The sequence below is a fragment of the Furipterus horrens genome, unplaced genomic scaffold (genome assembly GCF_987537825.1).
Source record: "Furipterus horrens unplaced genomic scaffold, mFurHor1.1.pri manual_scaffold_9, whole genome shotgun sequence".
NCBI classification, from domain to species: Eukaryota; Metazoa; Chordata; class Mammalia; order Chiroptera; family Furipteridae; genus Furipterus; species Furipterus horrens.
Window position 1 is genome coordinate 12,159,415 of NW_028327179.1, and position 23,135 is coordinate 12,182,549.

The 23,135-nt window shown below is 50.0% G+C and overlaps 2 protein-coding genes and 2 long non-coding RNA genes across 5 annotated transcripts in view; 2 read left to right on the top strand and 2 right to left on the bottom strand.

Moving 5' to 3' along the window:
• Nucleotides 1–23,135, top strand: part of HOXA3 (homeobox A3) — a 33,886-nt gene that overhangs the window by 7,036 nt on the left and 3,715 nt on the right. The window contains exons 2-4 of one of the 2 annotated variants that reach the window (XM_090287084.1): nt 6,084–6,263; nt 10,533–10,615; nt 22,080–22,725. In XM_090287084.1, coding sequence (XP_090143210.1) covers nt 22,200–22,725 — 526 coding nt within the window. In that variant the 5' untranslated portion in view covers nt 6,084–6,263; nt 10,533–10,615; nt 22,080–22,199. Of the gene's footprint in view, nt 1–6,083; nt 6,264–10,532; nt 10,616–18,821; nt 19,045–22,079; nt 22,726–23,135 lie in introns of those variants that run through there. The other variant, XM_090287085.1, reaches the window with a different exon arrangement.
• HOXA4 (homeobox A4) lies at nt 2,348–4,632 on the top strand. The gene is made up of 2 exons (XM_090287086.1): nt 2,348–3,027; nt 3,588–4,632. The coding sequence occupies exons 1-2, from the start codon at nt 2,409–2,411 to the stop codon at nt 3,944–3,946; spliced, it is 978 nt and encodes a 325-aa protein (XP_090143212.1). The 5' UTR covers nt 2,348–2,408; the 3' UTR covers nt 3,947–4,632.
• Nucleotides 10,281–18,765, bottom strand: LOC150001294 (uncharacterized). The gene is made up of 2 exons (XR_016513011.1): nt 18,676–18,765; nt 10,281–11,265 (listed from the first exon to the last, which is right to left on the bottom strand). It is a non-coding gene; the product is annotated as an uncharacterized LOC150001294 (long non-coding RNA).
• LOC150001295 (uncharacterized) lies at nt 20,060–22,798 on the bottom strand. The gene is made up of 2 exons (XR_016513013.1): nt 22,649–22,798; nt 20,060–21,265 (listed from the first exon to the last, which is right to left on the bottom strand). It is a non-coding gene; the product is annotated as an uncharacterized LOC150001295 (long non-coding RNA).

The following is a 23,135-nucleotide window of genomic DNA, read 5'->3' on the forward strand; positions in this document are numbered from 1 at the left end:
GATACGAACCACAAAGACAAGTTACAGGCCTTGGGGGATTCTGTGTAAGCCCATCTTCCTAAAGTAATAGAACCACATGAAACACAGGCGCAGTTAACTCGTTTAGGCTAACCGTATACAAAACAGTGTCCATGCCTTGTTAATACTTTAAAATAGAAACCCGGTAGAAGGCTCTGAGGCTAAACAACATGAATTTTGTGTTAATGTCTGTAAATAATATTAAACAAATGTGGTTAAGACCCTAGTACTCAAGGCTGATGACATGAGGATGACGGCAAAATTTCCTTGTCATGTTTTTCTCATCCCCCTGAAGCTCAGAGAGCCCAGTTTTGTAAATTATATATAATTCAGATTACGTATATTCAGTATATATGTATATATTATTTTTTATTACTGTAGAGAGATCCTGGTTTAAGCTGTATTACATTTTATATTTTTCCCCAAATCTAGAGAGCATGTGGAAAGATTATATTCAGTGTTGATTTCTGTCTGTGGCTCAGATTTCATTTAAATATATATATATATTCAGGGTGCACCACATCAATGGACAGCACTCTTCACAGACACACAGCCAATGTGGAAAACCTCTTTGTACCACTTCAGGGTGATTCCAGTTAAAAAGCTAACATGATCCCTTTTTAAACCTCTTTTCATAAATTAGTTTAAAGATTAGTCCCATATAATAGGCTTTATGTGGCTAAGCATTAAATGACTATCCATCAAATGGATATTCCAGCATTTAGTAACTCATATGAGTAACCGATATAAATGAAGATAGAATTGACATTCCTTTTGAAGTGTCTCCAGACTTAGGCTATAACTTTCCTTGTCTGCCCTCCAGATTCAGTTGTGGGAAAGCTGTTTATACTGCTCTTTGAAAAATCAAATAAGGTGCACCAGCTGAAAAGTCCTTGCTCTGCATGCCAATATAAAGTATTTTTAGAATGGTGGCTTATTCTAGTTTGTACTGCTTTAATCTAGGCTGAAAAGTAGAGGATCTGGGTGTGTCTGTTACTCAGAAAAGGAAAGGGAAAGTACACAATACAAGTAAGGCATCAGTATTTACTTCAAAGATCAACATTAGGTGGAATTAATAAGTAATTTATTTGTTAATAATGGTGTAATTAGTTTACCCATCAAATTTCAATTACCAAATGGCAGGCAGCAGTCCTCTCTCCCCTTTCCAGAGCTACTATTATCGTTAATATGCTAATTTTCAGCAATTCAGAAATTACAGACTGTCCTATAAATAGAAGTTTACCCTCAGATTCAGTCTGAGAGAGCAGCATCAGAAAGACAGGACATAAAATTCTTAGCGGGAAAGGACCCGTCGGCAGTCAGATGGGCACAATGCCTGTTCTATCGGTAGCTTGTTTTTGTCCAGGAATTGTTCTGAAATAGGAAGTTGTTGGTTTCAAAGCTTTATTTTGTGGAGGCGTCGCTTCTGTCCTTTTCCCCACCGTTGGACCACCGTCTCTTTCACAATGGTACCTAGTAAATGCGAGCGTGTTTAACTCTCCCATCAATACCTCCGTCAAAAGAGATGCTATTAGAAGGTTCTGATTTTTCTTAGGAAAAAACTGACTCTGTCTCTAAAAGAAAGAGAAAATGAAAAGTGCCTATCCGGTTATACTGGAATGGCCTAGCTTCACATTTTCAGGCTGATTTCTCTTGGCTGCGCACCCACCCACCCGCCCTCCCTCTGCGGTTCCTGACCGGCTCAAAGCCGGGGGCTCGGGCGCGGACGCCGCGAGCACAAGGTGGGGAAGGGGATCGGCTGATGAGAAAATGGGTCTGTTGGTCTCATTCGCTTTATTCCGGGGCCAGGATTAAAACGAGGCTACTTCCCTGGTCCCAATACCATTCCCTGCCCCAGCCGGCCTCGAACCCTGGAGGACGCCGGGCTAGGCTGGGCCCGAGGTCAACGCTGGGCCGCGGGTGCCCCGATGCCCTGAGGCCTAGGCCAGGAGCAGGGCATGCATAGGGCATGGCCTGGCCGTCCGAGTGGACCTGAAGCCCGGAGGGCCCCGAATTCCCAGCAGGACTCAAAGTTGGGGGGTTGGGGGACCAAAGCGCCAACTCCCTCCCTCCGCCTGGGACGGGACAGAAGCATCCATCACCTCGCGCGCGCTTCCTGATCCGGGTCCGCGCGCGCGGCGCGCCCATTGGCGGGGGAGGGTCACGTGCGGGTACGGGGCGGGGGAGGGCGCGGGCGGGGGAGGAGCGGCGCGAACTTTGGTGGCATTGGCGGCGGCGGGAGGGGGAGGGGTGGGCGCTTGACAGCGGGGGAGGGGAAGGGAGCGGAGGAAAGGGGGGGATGGGAAGAAAGGCAGGAGGGGGAGGGGCCTCGGCGAGCCCAGAAAAACGACAACGCGAGAAAAATTAGTATTTTTGCACTTCACAAATTAATGACCATGAGCTCGTTTTTGATAAACTCCAACTACATCGAGCCCAAGTTCCCTCCCTTCGAGGAGTACGCGCAGCACAGCGGCCCGGGCGGCGGAGACGGCGGCCCAGGCGGGGGCTCCAGCTACCAGCAGCCCCCAGCGCCCGCGGCCCAGCACCTGCCGCCGCAGCAGCCCCAGCTCCCCCACGCGGGCGGCAGCCGCGAGCCCCCCGCCTCCTACTACGCGCCACGGGCCGCCCGCGAACCCTCCTACCCTGCGACCCCGCTCTATCCCGCGCACGACACCGCCTATCCTTATGGCTACCGCGGCGGCGCCAGCCCCGGGCGACCACCGCAGCCAGAGCAGCCCCCAGCGCACGCCAAGGGTCCCGCGCACGGCCTGCACGCGAGCCACGTCTTGTCGCCCGGGCGGCAGCCCCCGCCGCCACCTCCCCCGCAGCATCACGCGGCGCCCCCGGCGCCCCCGCGGCGCTGCGAGGCGGCTCCTGCCACCCCGGGCGTCCCGACAGGGGGCAGCGCCCCCGCGTGCCCGCTGCTCCTGGCGGACAAGAGCCCGCCGGGCCTGAAGGGCAAGGAGCCTGTGGTATACCCCTGGATGAAGAAGATCCATGTCAGCGCCGGTACGTGGCGCCGCTGGGGAGGCCTGGGAGGGTGGGCTGGGGCCCGGCCCGGGTTTGAGGGTCTGAGCGGGGGTCAGGAGGAGAGGACAAGGGGAAGGGGGCCTCGGGAGGGGAGCCCCCATCTGGCCCAAGCTACACTGCTACAGTGGGCTGTGGGTGTGTGCGCGCCAGCCAGCCGCCTGATCCCAATGTGAGAATCCTTTTGTACCCGGGGTCCCTTTATCGGGAGATTTACGAGACGCCAAACTGTTAGGGCAGTAATTATAGCCCCCATAAATTTAATTGCCCTGGCAGAGGCTTCAGGCCATGTGTCTTTGAAGCTTTTCTTCAGCCCCAAGGCCCAGCACCATTCTTTATGGCTCTCGGGTGTTTCCCGTTGTCAATAGCCTGTGAAACATTTTCTTTGCCGTTTTATGTATCTTGAGTGAACTTGGTGTCAGGTTATTATATAATGATGATGTCCAATTGCTCTTCCCCACCCCACCTTATCTCTCCTCCTCCTTTCCCTCTCTTTTCACTCCCTCCTCTTTGGCTTTCTCCTTGGGGTTATGGGCTTTCAGTCAACCCCAGTTATAGCGGAGGGGAACCCAAGCGCTCTCGAACCGCCTATACACGGCAGCAGGTCTTGGAGCTGGAGAAGGAGTTCCACTTTAACCGCTACCTGACCCGGCGACGCCGCATCGAGATCGCCCACACGCTCTGCTTGTCTGAGCGCCAGGTCAAGATCTGGTTTCAGAACCGGAGGATGAAGTGGAAGAAAGATCACAAACTGCCCAACACTAAGATGCGATCCTCCAACTCGGCCTCGGTCTCAGCAGGCCCACCAGGAAAACCACAAACTCAGAGCCCGCAACCGCACCCGCATCCCCATTCCCACCCCCACCAGGGTGCCTCCACACCCATTCCTTCCTCCATATAATCTTCCAGAGATCTAGACCAGTTTCTGTTCCTCACCTGCTTTTCTCCTCTCTTCTGCCCCTACCCCCATCCACACCTCCCTGTCTGGACCATAAGAGACCCCAAAACAAAACCCAACTTGATGAAAAGTATAATTTAAAAAAGAAGACGACATTGTCCTGGTTAAGAGTGTGTGCTGGTTGTCATCCAAGAGAGGACCATGGCCAGCATGCTGGCTGGTGGAACAACCTGATGGCCTGAAGAAGGCTGCCAGGTTTGGGTGGCTCGGAAGGACCACTTGGCATCAGATATTTTGAGATGGCTGGACAGCCGTGCTGACTGGAGACATGTATCTGTATATTTGTTCAAACAGAAGAAAACAGACCCTTTCCCACCTTCCTTATCACCCCTCTCCCCATTAAGGCAGCTCATACAAGCTTGTCTTGAACTGAATGAGTAGACATTGTGGACCTCACAAGATTATTTAATTCTCAACATGTATAGACTCAATGATAGATATGACACATAGTTTCCCTTCTTTGCATTTATTTAAAATGTTGTAGAGATATTGTTGTCTTATTCCCGAGGCACAATCTTGGAGGAGAGGGGCGTGCATTTAGACCCATGTGCAATTGTACAAATTGTGGTGTGGCTACATAGAAAGCCATGTGCTAAGAATAAACAGTTTTAAAAGACATTAAAGCTCTCAAACACATTTGTGTCCGTCCTATTTTTAATTTTAAAAAAGTGCTCTGGATTGAGATGCTTGACCTTGCATGGGAGCAACTTGTAGATGGCTTGAGTTGTGTTCACTTGGGTTCTGACTGTTCGTATAATTTGCGTGAGTGTGTTCAACTTGAGCTGAACTCTTGTCAAGTTTGACCCACTGTGGGAAAAGTTCCAAAGAGCATGAAGGCTCTTGAGCTCTGAGAGGGCTCCTCTTCTTCCCAAACTTGGCCAGGCTTTCAGGCTTCAAGTCTCTGTAAGGCATAGAAACGTGCGTGTCCTTCCCTGCAATGAAAGGTGAAACCGTGCAATGCTACGGGGCCCTTCTGCAGCTGCTCTACTCGCTGAACTCTGAGCACACTTGGAAAGAAGTGGTCCCTTTGGTATTTATTGCACCTTCACACTTAATCTGCCTGTTTCCCTGGAGATGAAAAATAGTTTGTGCAAGGGGTTGAGATTGCTTTTTGTTTCTTCCCTGTTATTAAGGTTCTGTTCACTGACTATAGCTTAAGAATTTTTATTCATTTGCCTCTTCCTTTCTTCCTTCCTTTTTTTTTTTTTAAACAAGAGCTTTCAAAATAAACAATTTCCTCAGTACACCCTCCAAAGTTTCTAACGAGGAAAGAAAAAGTTTAATGACACCCCAAATTGCACCCAAAGCAAGGAAGTCCTGGGTGTATTCAATACTGGAAGAAAGCCATACTCTGAACTAGGGTCGCTTTCCTCAAATGCTCCCGGATTTTTCTGCCCAAATTAGAGATTCAAAAGGTTGAAGATAAAATCCACTTCTCAATCCCCATATCCCTGGTATTTATTTACTGATCTACAAATCAGTCAAGAGAATTTAGACTTGGCTGTCATTGAAGGGACAAAATACAAAAAAAAAACCAACACACGCTAGCCCCAGAATATTAGAATTGTCACTTGGCCTTGAATGAAGACAGTTTTTAGTTCATGTAGTAATTTTAGCAGAGATGGGAGGGGGCGCTCACCTACCTCTGCAATAACAGAGGAGTTTTAAACACATTTTCCCAGCAGTGGCGAACCTTTAGCCAGTGGACAGTGGTCAGCGCTGCTACTCCTTCCTCCTGTGTGTGATACAGGCAAGGGTGGGCGGCTGTCTACCTGTGAACAAACCAAATCTGAGAGGGAAGTGATGGATGCCAGCCTCAGAGCAGCCTCTGCCTCTCCCCAAGAAAATTCAGGGGCAAACGAGTACCCACCTTCCCAAGTCAGGCCAAACCTGGCATAAAGTGCATTTTATAAGGTGTCAAGGAGTGCCAGGGATTTCTAGGATCACTGCAGCTGAAACTTATTAACCCTTCCTCTGCCACACACATTTGTAAAACAAAATTAAATCACGCCGAAAATAGCAATTTTCCCAGGAATCATTAATCACCTCATACAATAAATACTTCTTTGTAATTCAACAGCAATTCTGAAAGGCATTCTCTGGGAAAAGTCTGTGGAGAAGCAAGGGATCTTCTTGCAAATAATGTGGTCTCGGGCAAAAACGCAGCATCTTGGCTGTCTGCTCAAAAAATGCCTAGACTCTTGGTGGAAACTGAGTATCGAGCTGCAAAACCTCACATGGCAGATTGTCATCATTTAAGGTAAATTCTTATATTTCTCCTTTGTAGTGAAGGAGGGGTGGGGGGCATTAATTAGCTGCATACTGGAGGCAGCTGTGTGGGGCTAAAAGGAGTAATGTCCTTTCACTTTTATAGACTAGGAAAGGGAGAGAGAGGATGGAGACTAAAAATATACATATGTATTCCAGGGCAAAATAGCATTTTTACCCAAATTGTCTTGATTATTAAGGTATTGGTAAGTTTTACGAAGTCAGAATTGTCCAAAAACGATCCAGAGGATTGTATAATTTCTTCAGTGTTTTGGCCTATTTCAGATTTGGTCTTTTAAAGGAGCTTCTTATAACAGCTTAGAAAAATCCCACTTCGTGCTTCAAAATCCTGCATTGTCTCCCCTTTGCTAGGGCAACCATAGAGTTCACCCAGAGGACAAATTTTCTATCTCATTAATTTTTTTTTTAAAGAAAACCCTACTGGCCCCTCAAACCCTTGACCTTTAAAGACAGTATTTTGTGTAAGCTCTATAATTCTTCTACAAAAATGACCCTTACACATGCTCTCTTCTTCTTTCTCTCTCCTTTCCTACAACACACAGTCCTCTGCTTTAGTCACATAGCCAAGCTGTGCATGACTTGGGAGATAAAAGTTTTGTCAACATCTGAAATCAACCTAAATCGGATAGGAGACAGTTTAATGGTCACAGTTTGAATTAAGTGCTTAACAGTCTCCCCCCTGAAGAAAAATGGCACTTTGCAGGCTCTCTTTCCTAGTTTTGCTGAAATCTACGATATACCTGGTGTTTTATTACAGCAGGAATTCAACTGTGACAGGCATAGTAGGGTACTTAATACCCAGGATGGAGCTCATGGGGAGATTACCTAGATATATGTTGAGTGGGCCCTCAGTACAGAGTCCCTGACTTTATCCTCAGTAGTCCCTGGACGCCCCACAGGCTCCCCCCTCTCTCAGCCCCCTCCTCTGCATTGGATGGGTATCACCTTTTCTCCTCTGTCCCCCCTCTCTGAGCTTCCAAACTGTGCTGCTGTTCTTCTCACCCACCACTGCCTTCCCTCCGGCAGTTTCACATTGAAACAGGTCAACCACTCTTTAGAATTGAAAAAAAGAAAAAAATCCAAAGAATCAAAATAGTGAGCAGCAACGTGGGCTTCCCATCTGAATGAATGGGTTCTGTGCAGGAAATAGGCTGTTCGTTACACCCTCGTGGTCTCTGCATCCCTAGCCAGGGTCCTATCTTGGAGAACACAGGCTCACCCTTCCCAACAGCTGAACCTCCAACGGTTGCCCTTCTCTATATTATATACTGACCCGGGACTGACTATGCTTTTTCTCTCAAAAGAGTATGGGCCAGGAAAAATAGGAGGAGGAAGAGACCTATATTCTAACTCTTTGTTAGGATCAAGGAGGCTACTGGGGCTGTTGTGAAATATTCTCATCTGAAATTTCTGTCTTGGAACTCTCTCATGTCTTATTCTCAGGCCCCAAGCTCTTGGAATAACCCCTTCCCCCTTTCAGGCCAGCCCTAGTCTCTGGAATTGATTCCTGAAGCTAAAAGAGATCCCTGATGGAAAGAATATCCCAGGAAAAAGAGACCTGGAGGCCATCTTGGTTTAATCTCAGTTTACCCAATGAGAAGCTGAGACAGCTGAATGCTCCCCCCCTCCCAGTTCTTCATGTTAATGAGTTGTAGATTTGTTCTCACCTTGGAGAGGAGTACGTGCCCTAGCATCTTTCTCTGGCAGAAGGTTATTCTGTCTGGAACAGACCAATGAGTCTGGGTTCACACTTGACATGGAGGACCACAGATGTGCTTTACCAGGTTAGAAAGGTGGGTTCTTGCCTGATGAGCCATCAGAGGCCCTGGGGAGGTTAGGTAACCAAACCTCCTTAGCTAGGGTGCTGAGATAACCTCTGGGCTCAGGAGGAGGACAGATGTCAGGGAGCCTGAGAGAGCAGTGGACACACTAGTGTCCACAATTCTCATAGTCCCAGAATGGCTAGTTCTGCTCCGCTTGTCCTGGTAGTTCTGTAGCATTCCTTGCCCCAGAGCTGGGCAAGGGCATCTGTGTTCCAGAGGCCTGGGAGCTGAAAAAGCCAACCAAGGGCCCTGGTTGCAGCAGATAAAGGTGTAGCTCCTGTTCGAGGGAGATATTGAAATTGTAATCTCTGGGGTCACGTGATTCATTAAATAATTAATGCCGATCATCAAGAATGGATCCAAGTCGTCAGGGCCTCACTAGGAATGACTCTCTCAGAAGTGAGACCCCCCAACTTCCTATTTGATTTTAAAAAAAAAACGAAGCCTCAGATTTATTTCCAAAGGCTTTTAACTCCCTCAGGAAGGCTAGAGAGAATCCTTTAGCGGGAAGGACCCGAGCTGGCGGGCCCATGCTGGATCTTGGGGCTTTTTCTGCAGGATTTCTGCGAGTCCAGGGAGCGTGCTGCGACCAGGGAAATGTGAGTCCAAGCGGGTTTTCTGCCGTCATATCCTGGCTTTGGTGATGAAGTGGGATGGATACGCAGATAGTTGGTAATGTTCTGATTCACACTGGGGAAGGCTGCAGAGATACCACAGGACAGGCGCGCGGCTTTGTTCAATTTTCCCGATGTTCATAAATCACCCGCGCTGGGCAAGCAAGGGAGCTGGCGAGCGAGGGAGCAAGCGAGCGCCAACAACGCTGAGACAGAGGCCACAGCAGCGGCAGCCATTGCAGAGGGAGAGACCTGGGCAATATCTTTGTGACTCATTAGCCCCACCGATTTATGGGGAACAGCAGCCATGAATATTTGACTTGGAGATAAGGAAATAGCAACAACAATAACCATAATAATTACAATACTCCTAAGTGTCGCTGAGTGGGGGTGGCGGAGCGGATAGTAGCATAGCGGATCTTTCTGGGGCGAGGTTCAGTGGCAATGTGCAGAGTAGCTAAGCCCCACATAACTTAGTCATGCGAGGTGCCCCAAGGCCATGGGGCACTCCCCTTGGGGAAAGAGAGCGAGTTTGAACAAAAGAAAGGGACCCAGCATGGGTTCTGAGTCCCAAGTGCCTGGTGGAGGGTGGGGACTGCAGTCCGTGGTGGTAGCAGAGGGCAGCTAGCTACTGGTTTGTGGCCACTTGTTCAGTGTGCTAGGGGGCTCTGATGCCTGAGGGTCAGGGGACCTGTCAGCTATTTGGTAGCCGCTCTTGGCGCCATCATCAAGATTAAATGGATGTGGGACTGCCATTAAAGGCTGGTTTGGGGCAGGCTGGAGTTTGGGGAGACTGTGCAGGTTTGAGTGACGGGACAGTGGGGCAGGAACAAGGTTGCGGAAGCAATCCACCCGGCAGAGTCCCAGTGCAGCAGAGAACTTCTTCAAGCCAGAGCCCATTGCCTAGGACCATTCTTGTCCCTTCCCCAGTGTCTTCCCCTGTCACCCAAGCTGGCTGACCATTTGCTGATCAGAGAGCAAGAGAGGACTGCAGATACCTTGAGGGACGAGGCAGTAGTAGTATTAGGGCATCTAACGGCTTGTACCCACTGTACAAGGTGAAGCTGATAGGGCCTCTAGATGAGGTATTGTCCGATGCCCCCACGTCTTTCTCAGTTTCCTCCTATTTCCAGCAGCCTTAGCTGGCCTGCTGTGAGGGACTGGGCTCTGCAGTGGTCCAGCCAGCCCACTGGGATGGAGAAGTGACGCCCAGGGCTTGAATGAACCAGAAGACAAAACCTCTCAAGGCTGCCCCTGGCCCATGGGCTGAGCCTGGGTTGATTTCGCGCCAAACAGAAATGAACACTATTAGTGAGGTTTCAGGAGAGTCCGTGATTGAATGCTCCCAGACAAGGCTTCCCTTTGTTAGCAAAAGAAAATAAAGCATGCATTCACATTCCCCAAGTTGAGGTGCGTGAGGAGCTCTCGGAGCAGAGCCGGCACCAAGAGCGAAGCTCCTTCCTCCTTCCTATCTTGCTCCGCCTTGTCCATTTTCTTCCCCCTTCCCCCCTTCCCACCCCCTATATAAAGAAAGAAAAAGAAGAGTGTGGGTGCGGAGATGGAGTATGTATTTATTTTACAAAAATAAATCACCATCTTCAGGCCATTTGTAGACGGGAACCTTTCGAGCAATGAGTGCGCCGCATGGACGAATGCCCTGGCGACTCCTCCGTGTCCGCGTCACCCCGGGGGCCACCCTGGTGCCCGGACCGGCTGAGCTTCCAACTCTGGTCTTCCAATTCCCTTTCTTTGCAGCCTTTCTTTGCAGCCACCGTTCACCATCTCCTGTTTATTTGTCCGCAGAGCACCTGGACACTGGAAAAGGGGAATCACTGAGCGCGGAGAGTTGGAGACAATTGGGGGTTCAGTCTTAAACATCTTTCGAGGTAAGCGCTGCGTCCAAACTCATCACCGCTTGGAGCTGTGCACTGGGCCTTTGGCAGAAGTTTGTTCTCCTGGGCAGCTGCAGCCCTTGGAAAGAGGTTCTGGTCAATATTTAACTTCGGAGGAGTTTGGAGCCAGGCTCTTTTCAGCTGCACGCTCCACGAATGCGGGGCTTCAGGCAGACAAAGAGTCAGCCCGCAAAGCTGGTGTTGTGCAGGACTGGCGGGTCAGTCGCAGAGACCAGAGATGTATGTGCTTGAGGGGGCAGGGCTGTTAGAAGGGTGTATTTGTCTCTTCTAGCCAATTTCAAACAAACCACTACATGGAAGAGCGGGGCAAAACTCAGCAGAGGCGATGGGCGCAGCGGCCACAGCGTGGGCCGCTCTCCTGGTCCACTGGTGGCGGTGCCTGTGGAGGCTATGGGTTCAGAAATGGGGCTTAGTCCAGCTCTGCGGAGACAAAAGTGGTCTCGCCTGCTTGCAGCTCCTCCTGTCCTTCTGCTTTTCCTCGGTGTGAGGGAAGATGCTGTATTTCCGAAGTGTAGACCATCCGTCACAGGCAGCGGGGCTTTTAAGGTTCCTTTAGCCGAGCTGATCCGCTGTTTTCCCTACAGGAAAAGCAGAGGTTTTCTATGTCTTGGCGTTTTCTTTTCCTATTTGGAGCAAGGGGGAAAAAAAACTCTTTAGAATTCTTTTCCAGTTCTGGCTTAATTTGTTCTTTTAGTTTGGGATGCAGGGAGGTAATTGCTGTGGTTTATTACCTTGTAAAAGATCCATAAATTTCGTGCCTTATTTGGAGGAGGGGCTGCTGGAATAGCTTTCTAAAGCTTGGTATGAAGCAATGGGTTTGCTTTTTACTTTGAGGAATTACTTCTTTTGAAAAGTTTTCTGAGATTTTGTTTTCTATTCCCTAGACCTCAGTCTTCCCTACAATTTGCTCCCCAAATAAATAACAGGTTGCTGATTCATTGCAACATGCTTTTCAGTGATGCTCTGAGGCTGATAGGGTGTTCTGGATACAATTTGTATTTTATTCGATAGGAAGTAAACAAAATAATAGTAAAGTTGGGTTACTTTCTCAGCTACTGTATGTCAATTTATATCAAGTATAGATGGAGCATTTCAGGAATTTGCAACTCAGTGTGCATATATGATTTGCATCTCTGCACACAAGAGAATCATTGAGTGTATAAACAGTTGCAGGAGTTTGAGACCATGTGTATAAAGTGATATACACATTCGTGTGTGTCCAGAGAACTTGGAGTCCCTTTGTAGTGCAGTTGCACCCACAGGAAATATCTCATGTTAAATAATGATCCATAACCTCCACCAAAAAAAGTGAGCTAAGAGGGCCTAACCTGATGCTGAGTAGAAAAACCACTAGAGTTAAATAAGGGGAGAAAAATGTTAAGTGTATTTGTGACAGAGAAATCAGATTGCAGTGTTTGAATACAGCTATATCTAATCTGCCAACACCCTTGCAAATATTGACTGAAGCTTTGTATCCTAAGTCACCTGCTCCTTCCGAGACAACTTTCTGCCTATTTTGGCTCTGGTGCCCTGAATCCAGGGCATGTGTCTCCATCCCTGGCTAGCCAGGTTGGGCACTAGGGGAGTGAATGGAGCAGGACTGGCAGTTAGGTTTCCCAGTCTGGGCCTGGATACTTGAGCATCTCCATTCTTGTTCTCTGGAATGGAAGTTTAAAAGGCCCACAGCCTTGCTCCAGGAAAGCAGATTTCAGAGTGGTGAAGGAGGACTCTCAGCTGCTGGCTCCCTGGTGACCTGCCCAGACCAAGATCTCTCTTAGGGAAGCTGTTTTCACCTCAAAAGTTAAATTTCTCTTTATTTCCTCAGATTTTTTCCCTTTATATCCCACCAAATCACCCCATCCTATCCCCAAGCCATTAATGTTAATTGTTAAACAGCAGTTGGAGCATTAACTGGGCTGTTAATAGGGGCATGGAGACTCCTGGCTGGAGCTGAGATGCCTCTGGGCCTTGCTGGTGTTAAGGCATTTCTCTGAAGCACTACCAAAGACTTCTTCCATTGATTTATGGCCTTGGGAATTTCGATTTGCTCCAGACTGTTCTGAGAATTCTGAAGGGGGCCCCTTCTCATCTTTGAGTTGAAACCTTTACAGAAACTTTGGTTAGGGAGTTTGCCAGTGACTGGGCAATACTTCTAGGTCCTTTATAGGCTATCTTGAGAGCTCAGTGTAAAATATTTGGGGGTGGTGGGTAAGAGGAGCAGAGGACAGTTAGTAGTGGCCTGAGTCCTTGGGGGGCAGGTACTGGGGAGTGCTTTTTGGAAACCAGCCTTTGGTCCTGTCCCCACCCCATCCCCAAACCTGAGAGAAGCAGGTTTTCAACTCTGAGTTCTTACTGTCCAGTTTGTGGCTTAGGTAAGAGCTGAGAAAGTTGACATAGAGGCTCTCTCCTGTCTATATCACAGACAGAACCTTATTGGAATATTGCCACCAGTGCAGGCCAGGGCTCATTTCCAAGGGGTGAGGTCTTCTCCTCTTTTATTGCCATTCTGATTAGGACACCCCCACGGACCAGGCCCCCTTACCGAGGGCCTTACAGTCTCACCAGGCCCCTTCTATTTCCCTGCAGGGGAGGAGAGGAGGGGAGGGGAAGAATCATGCACAGCCTCCTGCAGCTGCTACAAGTGAGTCCTAGCTAACTGAAGACCTGCTCTCCAGGAACAAAAGAATATGACGTAAGGGTCTCGCCCCCTCAGAACACTCTCAAAGTTCAGAAACTAAGACCTGAAAAGAGAAACTTTTTAGACAGCGCCTGAGAGGGTGAAGTGTTGAAATCTGTGGAGAATGAGAATGTCACCAAGAAGAAGGCAGGCGTGTATGTGTGCTTATTTGTTCCCGCCAGGTTCCTCCTGAGAAGAGTTGGTACAGTTCAGTTTCTGCTGGTGGCGATGGAGTTGTCTTAGGGGAGGGTAAATAGACCTGTCTACAGAGAGGGTCCCAGATTGTCTTGTAGATTAATTCAAGGGATGCCAACAAGTTTTTTTTTTTTTTCTCGCAGAGACAATGAAATCATTTCCCCTTACATTTTTCATCATTAGAAGCATATAAGTCCATGTATTATTCAGCTATGCCCTGAGGAAAAGCATAAATGCAGGTTTGGCCCAGGCACTGAGTCCTTCCAGATTTTGCAAAACTCTGACCCACCACTTTAGAGCCAAGCACCTCTGTACTAGGGGGCTCCCATCAAACAAAACCAACTGGACTTGGAGGAGGTGCTTTAGCCTTTTATCAGGTAATTATGGGCCTTTTGGATTTCTACAGTGGCTGTGGTGTATGGCGTGGGTGTCAGCAAACTCCACACAATGGCAGGCCTGTGAGGGAGTCCACTGACCAGGCCAATCATTACTGGGTTTTCTTCTGGAAGCAGGGCCTGAGCCTTGCCTTGTGATGTACTGGCCACAGGGCCAGAGGAGCCTGGAGTGCCTGGGTGTGCTGGGTACAGCAGGTCCCCGAGTGGAAGGCTGCAAAGAAAGTTATGTGGACCCTAAGAATGCGGAGAGCACTGCTGTTTCCCTATGTTTGGATAGAGCGCAAAGAAATATAAGTGGAGATAACCGGCCTTGTGCAGCACATGTCGGTGGGTGGGGAACGCAGCAGATGCCCCCAGCACCCTACCGCCCTAGACAAAACTCTTCCCTACTGCTGGTCAAGGTCTCCCACCTCTCTTCCCCGGAAACTAAATGTTCTGCTTGGAAACCTAGTTCCTTCAGTGATTCCCTATTTCAAATAAAAGGATTTAAGTTGACGTGTGACCACGTGAGCACATAATACAGCGCATTATTGTGGCATTTGGAGCGGAGACCAGGCGGCTTCGCCTGTGATTACGTTTTGTAGATTCTCTACAGAGAGAGCTTTTTTCCCCCACCCCCACACACCCACCTCCTCCTTCTCCTTCCCCCTTCTCCGGAGAGCGCTCTCCTAGCGGGTTGCAGTTTTCAGTGCTCATGGAGCGGTTCTGGGCCAGCTAGCCGATGGGACTCGAGGCTACACCAGGAGGATGGAATTTATTTTAAGGTATTTCCGCTGATTGTTCATATCGAGAGTGAGTTATGGCTGTGAGAGACAAAGGTCAGGCGAGGAGACCCTGGTTCACAGACAGGACCCTCAGTCCCTCTCTTCCTTTGTTTCTCCTTTAGAACCGAAACCATTAGAAAGATTCCCAGTAGCGCCTGAGACCGAGTTTAATTCCCTGGAAAGTGATGAGGGGTTGTAAAGGAAAGGGCACTTGGGTGCTAATCGGTGGGCCTGGTGGCCTCAGCGCGAGGGTGGCTTTGTCCACTACCGTGGTGCTTGAGTCCCCAGAGCTGAGCCCCAGGCAGAGGGAGGGTCTCAAAGCACCCGTGCAGGCTAAGCGCAGGCTAAGGTAGCCTCGGCTGTGCTCCGAGGCGACACTGGACGAGGTGGACGCTGAGTGAAGGAGAAAGGGAATCGCTCCCCTGTTGCTCCTGTTTGCTGGCCAGGGATGCAGGGCTAGGGCTGACCAGGGCAGCCGGAGCAGCTGGGAGAAGGAAATCAATGAGTGTGCAGATGCGCTGCCATTTTATTGATGATGCTTCAGGCCACTTTGTTCAGTGCTGGGTCGCAGGACGCGCTTTCTCAGACACGGGATGGAAGGAGCTGGACCCCAAAGACGCGCCTTTGTTTCGCCGCATACCCTGTGCCCCATAGAGGTGGAGAAGGACAGCTCTGATTCAGGAGAGGCTTGGGGTGGGGGCAAGTGTGCTGAGTGCCCCAAAGCTCTGTTATTTGAATGTTGGGGATACAGAGGAAAGAGGTAGCATGAGCTGCGTTTGGGCTTCATAATGAGCATGGCCTGGCCGGCCCCAACTGTTCCCAGCTGGCTTGAAGAGTTGGAGGACCCTAGGCTGGAGGGAAGTCCAGAGGCAGAGACTGTAGAAAGCAGAGGCAGACTTTTCTCTGGCTTCAGAGCCCCAGAAATGGTGCTATAGCCAGGATGGAGGCAGAGAAGAGTTAAAGTGTCTTAAATTACTGGGTAAGCCCTAGCTAATTGGGCTTTGGGGACTCAGCACTCCTGGGAAAGATGGAAACTCCCGGAAAGGGTGAAGGGAAACTTTGCTTTTCTCTGCTCTTGAAGCTCTCAGGGCAGAGGAAAGGGGTGCCTACCAGGAGTCAGGAAGTGGATTTGCCTCGCAACTGTCTTTAAAAAAAAAAAAAATCTTATTTCATTTTGAACTTGAAATCAAATGAGGTTTCCCCTACTTGAGTGGGATTTACTTCCCCAGGATGGAAGGGCTGCTCTGCCCTCCCCTCTGCCACCCTCGGCACTAACGGCGCTAACCGTGTTTAACTGAGGCCATTTCAAGTGCTCTAAAACACCCCTTGGAAATAAAATGTAAGCTTTAATTGCTGTTCAATTACTTGTCAGCATTTCATTTGATTTATGACCCAGTTCTGGCGCATTTTTGACCCAGTTAAAGACTCATAAATAATATAGTTTCACTAGAAAGAATGAGAGAGGGAATAGAGGTTTGTTAAAGGCATCGTTTTATTGTCGCTTCAGTACCAGCAAGCAAAATAAATTTCTAAGGAAGGACTCTCGAGCTGGTTCTGTATAAAAGCGTGCACAGTGAGAAGGAACCAACAGCCACAGAGCACAAGTTGCTTTTTCCTCCAAGGAAAGAGAGCTAAAGCCACTCTATTATAGCTAAACTGTAGCTATAAAAAAGGCTTAGTCCATTTTTGCCCTCAGAACGCCAGCCTCACCCTCACAGGCAAGTGTATTTTCTCATTAATTTTCCTCCCCACTCTGGGATTTCAGTGCCTTTTCTTGCCAACAGTTATTCCTCACCTTGGTCCCTGGCTGCACAGCCAGCGGTCCCCCCACCCCGCCGCCCCCAGCCACCGAGGCCCTCTCAGGCATGTTCACTAGAAGACCCCTGAGAAGGGCACCAGCACACCTTTGCTGTTTCAAATATTCTTCTAGTACTGAAAAAATGTTTTCTTCTGGTCCCCGTGGGCAAGAGAGATAAGGAGCACAGAGACTTGGGGGAATTTGAGGAGCCAAAAGGTCTTAGCAAAGAAAACCTCAGTGGTTTTGGTGGAGCCGGGTGAATGGTTGTGGGGTTTGCTTAGAAAGGGCAGGCGGCAGTGATGGGTAGTTTCTGGCAATGGAAAATGGACGGGAGATATTTTTCTTAAAAACAACAGCAAACAAAAAAACTTCAGCCATTATAAATTATTATTTTTTAATCACCTCACCTGCCTTGCTCCCAAAGCCAGCACTTTGGATTTCAGCAGAGAGGCCTGAATCCAAGCAGTCTGTATGCCAAGGCGCCAGACCCCAGCCTTAAGGTCAGAACTCCGCTTCTGCCGGCGGCAGCCTGTGCCCAGAAGCCACCTATTTGGGGCAGGCAGAGCTCCTGCCCCAGATTTCCCCCAGGCTCCCCAGCTCGGCGGGTCCAGCCCCCGTGTTTTGCCCGGCAAGGTCTTGGCGCAGGTGGAAAGGTATGCGCCCGGGGCGCTCCAGCCCTCACCTCGGTGCCCTCGGCTCCCTTGGCCCCCGGCCGTCCCCTTCCCTGGGAGGTTCTCACAGAGAGCTGGCCATCCCTGCGTGCAGCTGGCTTAGTTGAGAAGGCATGAGAGTCGCGTCAGCAGTTTGGAGGAGAAAGTGAGGGTTGATTATTGACCCACGCCTTCTTTCTTCAAATGCCACATCCAACCCGGCGGTTTGAAGAGAAAATGCCGCCGAGCGGATTTTTGCGGCAGGCTCTGGCCTCCTACGCGGCCCCGCTTCTCCTTTCAAGTTGCGCTGCCGCAATATGCCATAAGGAGCGAGTGTTTGCTGTTTTGTGCTCTGTTTACAGCTTTGGGGCGCGGAGTCATAAATCTTGCCCAGCCATAAATGACAAAAACCATTGGTATGCATGAGGCCACCCTGGCCAGGAGTGCTTTTTGATTTCTCCCTTTTCCCTTGGCTTTGTTTTTGCTCTAAGGTGACACTTTGGCTCCCTGACAGTTTAAACATACTACTTATATTTTTAACACCTTCCTTTGAGAAGGACCGGCCGTTGACACCTTGGGATTGCACGAAAGCTCCATTTCTCTCTTTTTGCCACACACATACCTTTGCAGAGTTTGCTTCTGAATCTGGGGAGTTGAGGAAGGCGATAGGAGGGAGGAAGGCTATTCTCGGTAAAGTTGTGGAAATATTACCGGGCACAAGCAGGCCCTTCCTCTGCTCAGTGTCCCTGTATACCTCTAATTAGCTGGGGGCTGCGGGTGGAGGAATACCACAGATGTCGGTTGCTGTAGAGGTCAGGGCTTTATCAGTCTTTCCGTGTGAGTGACCTGTGTATTTGTACTGTGACCCCCCCCCACACACACACCCAAGAGCTGGAGACCCGGGTTTCTAGACTCTTGTGTATACCTGAGCCCAGAGCGTCCCATTTCACTGCCCCAAACAGCGTGCGTCTCCCCCAGGCTCCTTCTCTCCTGGCTGCCAGGATTTCAGTGTTTCTGCCTACAAACATACCCACAGGCAGTCCTGTGTGCTCTTTGGGAGGTCTCTCGAGAAAGTAGGCCCTATCTGAGCTCCCCAAAGATTGGTTTTGAGGTTCTTCATTGGGGGTGACAGGTGAGGTCAACGGCCCAAAATCTGGGGAACTCTCTTCTGCTTCTCTTCCTCCTTGCCCCTCAACTGGAAATGTCCAGGGCAGAGGGTTACAGGGTTTCTCAAACGTATTACTAAGAAATAGAGCGCGGCTAGAGATCCCCTTTGTGAGAGCGTTTGTCCTCATTAGCATAATTTTCCAGGACCGTAGTGACGCCCAGGAGCGAGGAGAGGGAGGGCGTGGGGGTTGGGGGGAGGCTGCACTCCTCCCGCCTCTGCCGAGTCCCCCTCTCGCTCCCGGCCCTCCCCTGGTCTCAGCCCCATCCCCCACGCCGGCCCGCGCAGCCCCAGCCGCCTCGGCCACCCCTCCCGCCCGCCCCCAGTACCCCCCCCACCGCACCCCCTACCAGTCGCTGCTCCGCGTGTAATATTCATAAGAAACATACCCAAGTCGGTGCCACTAGCCCAGGCAGAGCCCCGCGCCGTGCTAGCGCTTATCTCCGGGCCGCGGCTGCTGCCCTCGGGAAGGGCAGGGGGCGGGGGTGTGGGGGAGGGGTGGGTGGGTGGGGTGGGTGGGAGGGGGGGTCCAAGCCGCCCCAGTCCGCCCTGGGCGAGCCGTGCCGGAGCAGCGAGGCGGCCACGCTCTGCGTCGCGGCGTCCGGGCCTCCGGGTCTCCCTCCCGCCCGCCGTCTCGGCTGATGCTGAGGGTCGGTGCCCATCCCGCGCCGAGGGGACCCGGCCGGGCCGCTGAGCCGGGCCGGGGGCCGGAGCCCGAGCCCGAGCCTGCGCTCGCGGCGCGCTCGTCAGAAGTTAAGGTAAGCAGGGCCACAACCGGCCGCTCTCAGCGCTGAATGGCGGAGTTTACGTCTCGGTGATTTATGGCCGCAGACTTAAATCTCGGTTCAAGAAGAGTTCACAAGCCGGAGCTTCCTTCCCGGCAGTGACTGATACCCTTACACTTCGAGTTCAGGCCGCTTTCCCATCCCCGCCCCCACCTCTATCCTTTCCCCTAGCCCAGCCGCAACTTTTCTGTGTTGGGGAGGGAGGGAGGAAGGGGTGGGCAATGGGACGTGGGGGCCCTTACCCCGTGTTCCCACTTGAACTCGGGGTGAGGGCAGGCTGAGGAAGGGGCGTGAGGGGAAAGAGGGAGCGGTGTTTGAAGGAAGAAGGTTGAATTTGGGCAGCCCTTGCACAGAGACAATAGGGCTTGCTTCCTGTACTCAACTTAGCCTCCTCAACTCGATTTCAGCTCTTGCACCTGGGGGTTATTGTCCAGAAACGGATCTTTTAGGAGGAATCTCCTCCTGTCCCCAGCCTTTGCTTGAGGGTGCAAAGCAAAGTTTCCTGGCTGGCAAATCTCCAACTTCTTTACCAGATTGCAAACTTTGGGGGCTGAGTTGAGGGGGCGGACTGTGTGGGCCCCAAGGTGGTTATCTTCAGACCTCAAACAATAGGAAGCACTTTGGTGGGATCTTGGAGGTGAATTCATATTTTAAGTTTATAGGGTTGGTTGTTTGCTCTTTGATTTTTAAAGGTATTTTTGTTATTTTACAAGACAAGGCACAACTTGATGAAAAGATTTGGGTAAAAAGGTGGCCGGTGTAGCTTGTGATAATGGATTAACAAGTAACTTAAAATAGCGTGCATTCAAAATAACTTAATTTTGTTTTAACTATTATCTTGCTATTCGAGTGTCTGGAGTAATTTTCTTAAGCTGATGTTTTATTTTTCACAAGCCTAGTATCTTAAAATTTTATAATGGCAGACATTAACACTGCCAAATGTAATAGGAACTGTTTTCAGTGAAAGAACAAGAAGCAGATATTAAAGTGTTATTCAGTTTTAATTTTATTTTACCATTTATTTACTTTTGATAAAGGTAGCTGTAGCTTTCTATCTATTTCCAAAAGAGAAACAATACTCCAGGGCTCAAGCTCACACACAGTTACTCTGTATAATGGATGCTGTAATTTTTAATTGAGGTTCTGGAAAATTAATTGTGCCTGTTTTGCAGATGTTGGTCAGATTGTTGGTTTAATAATGAAATCCAAAGAAGTGCATTATTAAAGACAAAATTACAGTATAATCATCCACTGGTAGATGCTTATTACATTATTTTTTTCTAGTTAACAAAGTGTCTGCTCTTACTGGAAAACTTGAATAACTCCAGGACTCAAATACGCACAGTTGGGGTGTGAAGTGTAAACCATTTTCTTCATGAATTGGTCATGTAATTTTCTTTTTTAAAAAAGATTTACTTATTTTGAGAGAGAAGGGAAAGTAGGGAGAAGGAGAGAGAGAGAAACATGGATGTGTGAGAGATACATTTATTAGTTGCGTCTCTCATGCTGGCTACTCAAGCATGTGCCCTGACTGGGAATCGAACCAGCAACCTTTAGGTTCGCAGGCTGGCGCTCAATCCACTGAGCCACCCCAGCTGGGGCCATTGTAATTTTCTTAGTGTGTCAGAGTGTGAGTGTGAATATGTGAACTCGCATGGAACTTTTCTGAGCAGAACCAGTGGTTGACCATGCAAAGGTTGACAGAAAAAACGAAACATTTTACTTCTGCAAACTGCTTTCTAAATAAAAAAAGTTGAGAAGGCTTCCAATTGCTTTTCAGATTTCCAAGGTTGCCCTTTACTTGGTGTTTCTGAAGCAGGTAAATAGGCCAAGTAACAAATATCAACAACAACAACAGCACACAAAGATCAGGGAACTCTGGCAGGATTTTATGGCTTGTGCTTCCATCCCTCGTCCGGAGCCAAATGACCCCCATACATCAAATTACATAGCAGCTTCTAAGACAGAACCTATTATCGTTAAGTTGGAAGGAGAGTTCAAGCCGTGGTCATGGAGATGAACGCTGGTTTTTCAGGTTCCTGGTGGGTTGTTTTTTTCTCTAATCCATCATGTTTTAACAGGTAGAATTTGATAGTTGCTCTGAATAACAGCACCTCAGAAAGTCCAAGGCAGGAGGGTCTGGGGACCTTTTGTAACAGAGGAGAAGAGGTGGGAGTGGCTTGCTGGGACATGCCTGAGAAATAGAACAAGGAGAGGATAAGAAACTGTCCAGGATTTGTGTTTGACTTGGCTGGAGGGGGTGTTGTTGGTGGTCCCTCCCCACACAGAATGTTCCATCTAAAGTTTTTTGTCTCCCCTTCTTAGCCACAAGGGGCTCTTTTGGAGGTGGGTCATGTCCCTGCACAAGGGTAGACTGCCTAAGAATCTCAGCTTCTGAAATCCAGTAGGGTCCAGTAGGGCAATTGCCTGAAATTTTTTTGTGCATACCTCTTCGGTCTGGAACATCCAAGAAGGGACTGGATGGGACGTCACCCCGTGTCAGGGCTCTTTTGGCAAATATAAATCCTAAAGCAATGATTGGGGAAAAAATGGCGACTCAAGCTCCCCTTTGCCTCCTTGCTCCTTTCCCAAAATTCCCGTAGGGAAGGAGTCGCGGAGCTTGCGGGACGCGAGGCCAAGGGGCAGAGAGGAAGGGACACCTCGAGTTTTTTTTTTCCTGGAAAAGAAAGATCCCAACCCTGTTCCTTTCTAGCCCATCAGGTCTTTTTCTTCTTTTGGACTCCAGGTCCCCGAGACCAGGCTTCCAGCCCTCACTCTTTTCTCTCCCCGGAAAACCCCCCAACTCCAGACGCAAGTTAAGCAAATATTTGTAGCCGACAGTAAATTCCAGCGGCTTTTTATAGCGCGGCTCTCTGCGCCCGGGGCCAAGTCGTGCTGCTAAATATTGCTGACCACTTTTTCTTTTATGGCTTTCATGTCACTTAGCTATTGAGAGTAAGATGGATTTGCGCGGAGCCCTCACCGCGCGGCGATTCTCACCCCCCCAGGTCTGCACGGGGTGGCCATTGGCGGCGGAGCGTCACGTGACTGCCGGGGCGTGCCAATGTGCGCCCTCACGGGTGTCAAGCCCCTGTCAGAGTGTGCGATCAAGATCTTGAAACAACGCGATGCAAAAAGCGACCTACTACGACAGTTCGGCGATCTACGGTGCCTACCCCTACCAGGCAGCCAACGGGTTCGCTTATAATGCCAGCCAGCAGCCGTACCCGGCGTCTGCGGCACTGGGTGCCGAGGGCGAGTATCACCGGCCAGCCTGTTCACTCCAATCACCCTCCAGCGCTGGGGGCCACCCCAAGGCGCACGAGCTGAGTGAGGCATGTCTGCACACCCTGAGCGGCCCGCCCAGCCAGCCTCCAGGCCTGGGCGAGCCACCCCTGGCCCCGCCGCCACCCCAGGCCGCGCCCCCTGCCCCCCAGCAACCCCAACCACCACCGCAGCCCCCGGCCCCAACTCCTGCCGCGCCCCCGCCCCCCTCTTCAGTGTCCCCACCTCAGAATGCCAGCAGCAACCCCACCCCTGCCAGCGCGGCCAAGAGCCCCCTACTCAACTCGCCCACCGTGGCCAAACAAATCTTCCCCTGGATGAAGGAGTCTCGGCAGAACACAAAGCAGAAAACCAGCGGCTCCAGCTCAGGTAAATGGGTGCCTTCCGTAAGAGGATCCTCTGGCCTGGCTCCTGGTCCCCCAAGCCACCTCCAGGCACAGGCAGTATGGCCTGGAGTGCTGGAACATATCCAAGGGTTCACTGCTCCTCCCCTTTCCACCCTACACAGGTTTCCAGAGTCTTCACAACTAGGGAGGTGACAGGACTCTTACGTGCACAGGAAACACCAGAGAGAGACCTAATGGAAATCTCTCTGGACTTCTTCAAGAGCAAATGGGGCCTAGTGAGTTTGGAATCTCTTGTTCCACTCTTGGACTTAGGACCTTTGTGCAGAACAAACCTGAGTTCCATTCTCTTTTTAGCACAACTCATTTTTAATGAAATAGTGATACCCACTCCACACTGAAATGTGGCAGAATAAAAGCAGGTCTAATCACCCT

Bases quoted from the DNA above. Each gene is read 5' to 3' on its own strand.
- HOXA4 (XM_090287086.1), top strand. From the start codon at position 2,409: ATGACCATGAGCTCGTTTTTGATAAACTCCAACTACATCGAGCCCAAG. The intron at 3,028-3,587 runs GTACGTGGCGCC...ATGGGCTTTCAG, and splicing joins GAAGATCCATGTCAGCGCCG to TCAACCCCAGTTATAGCGGA.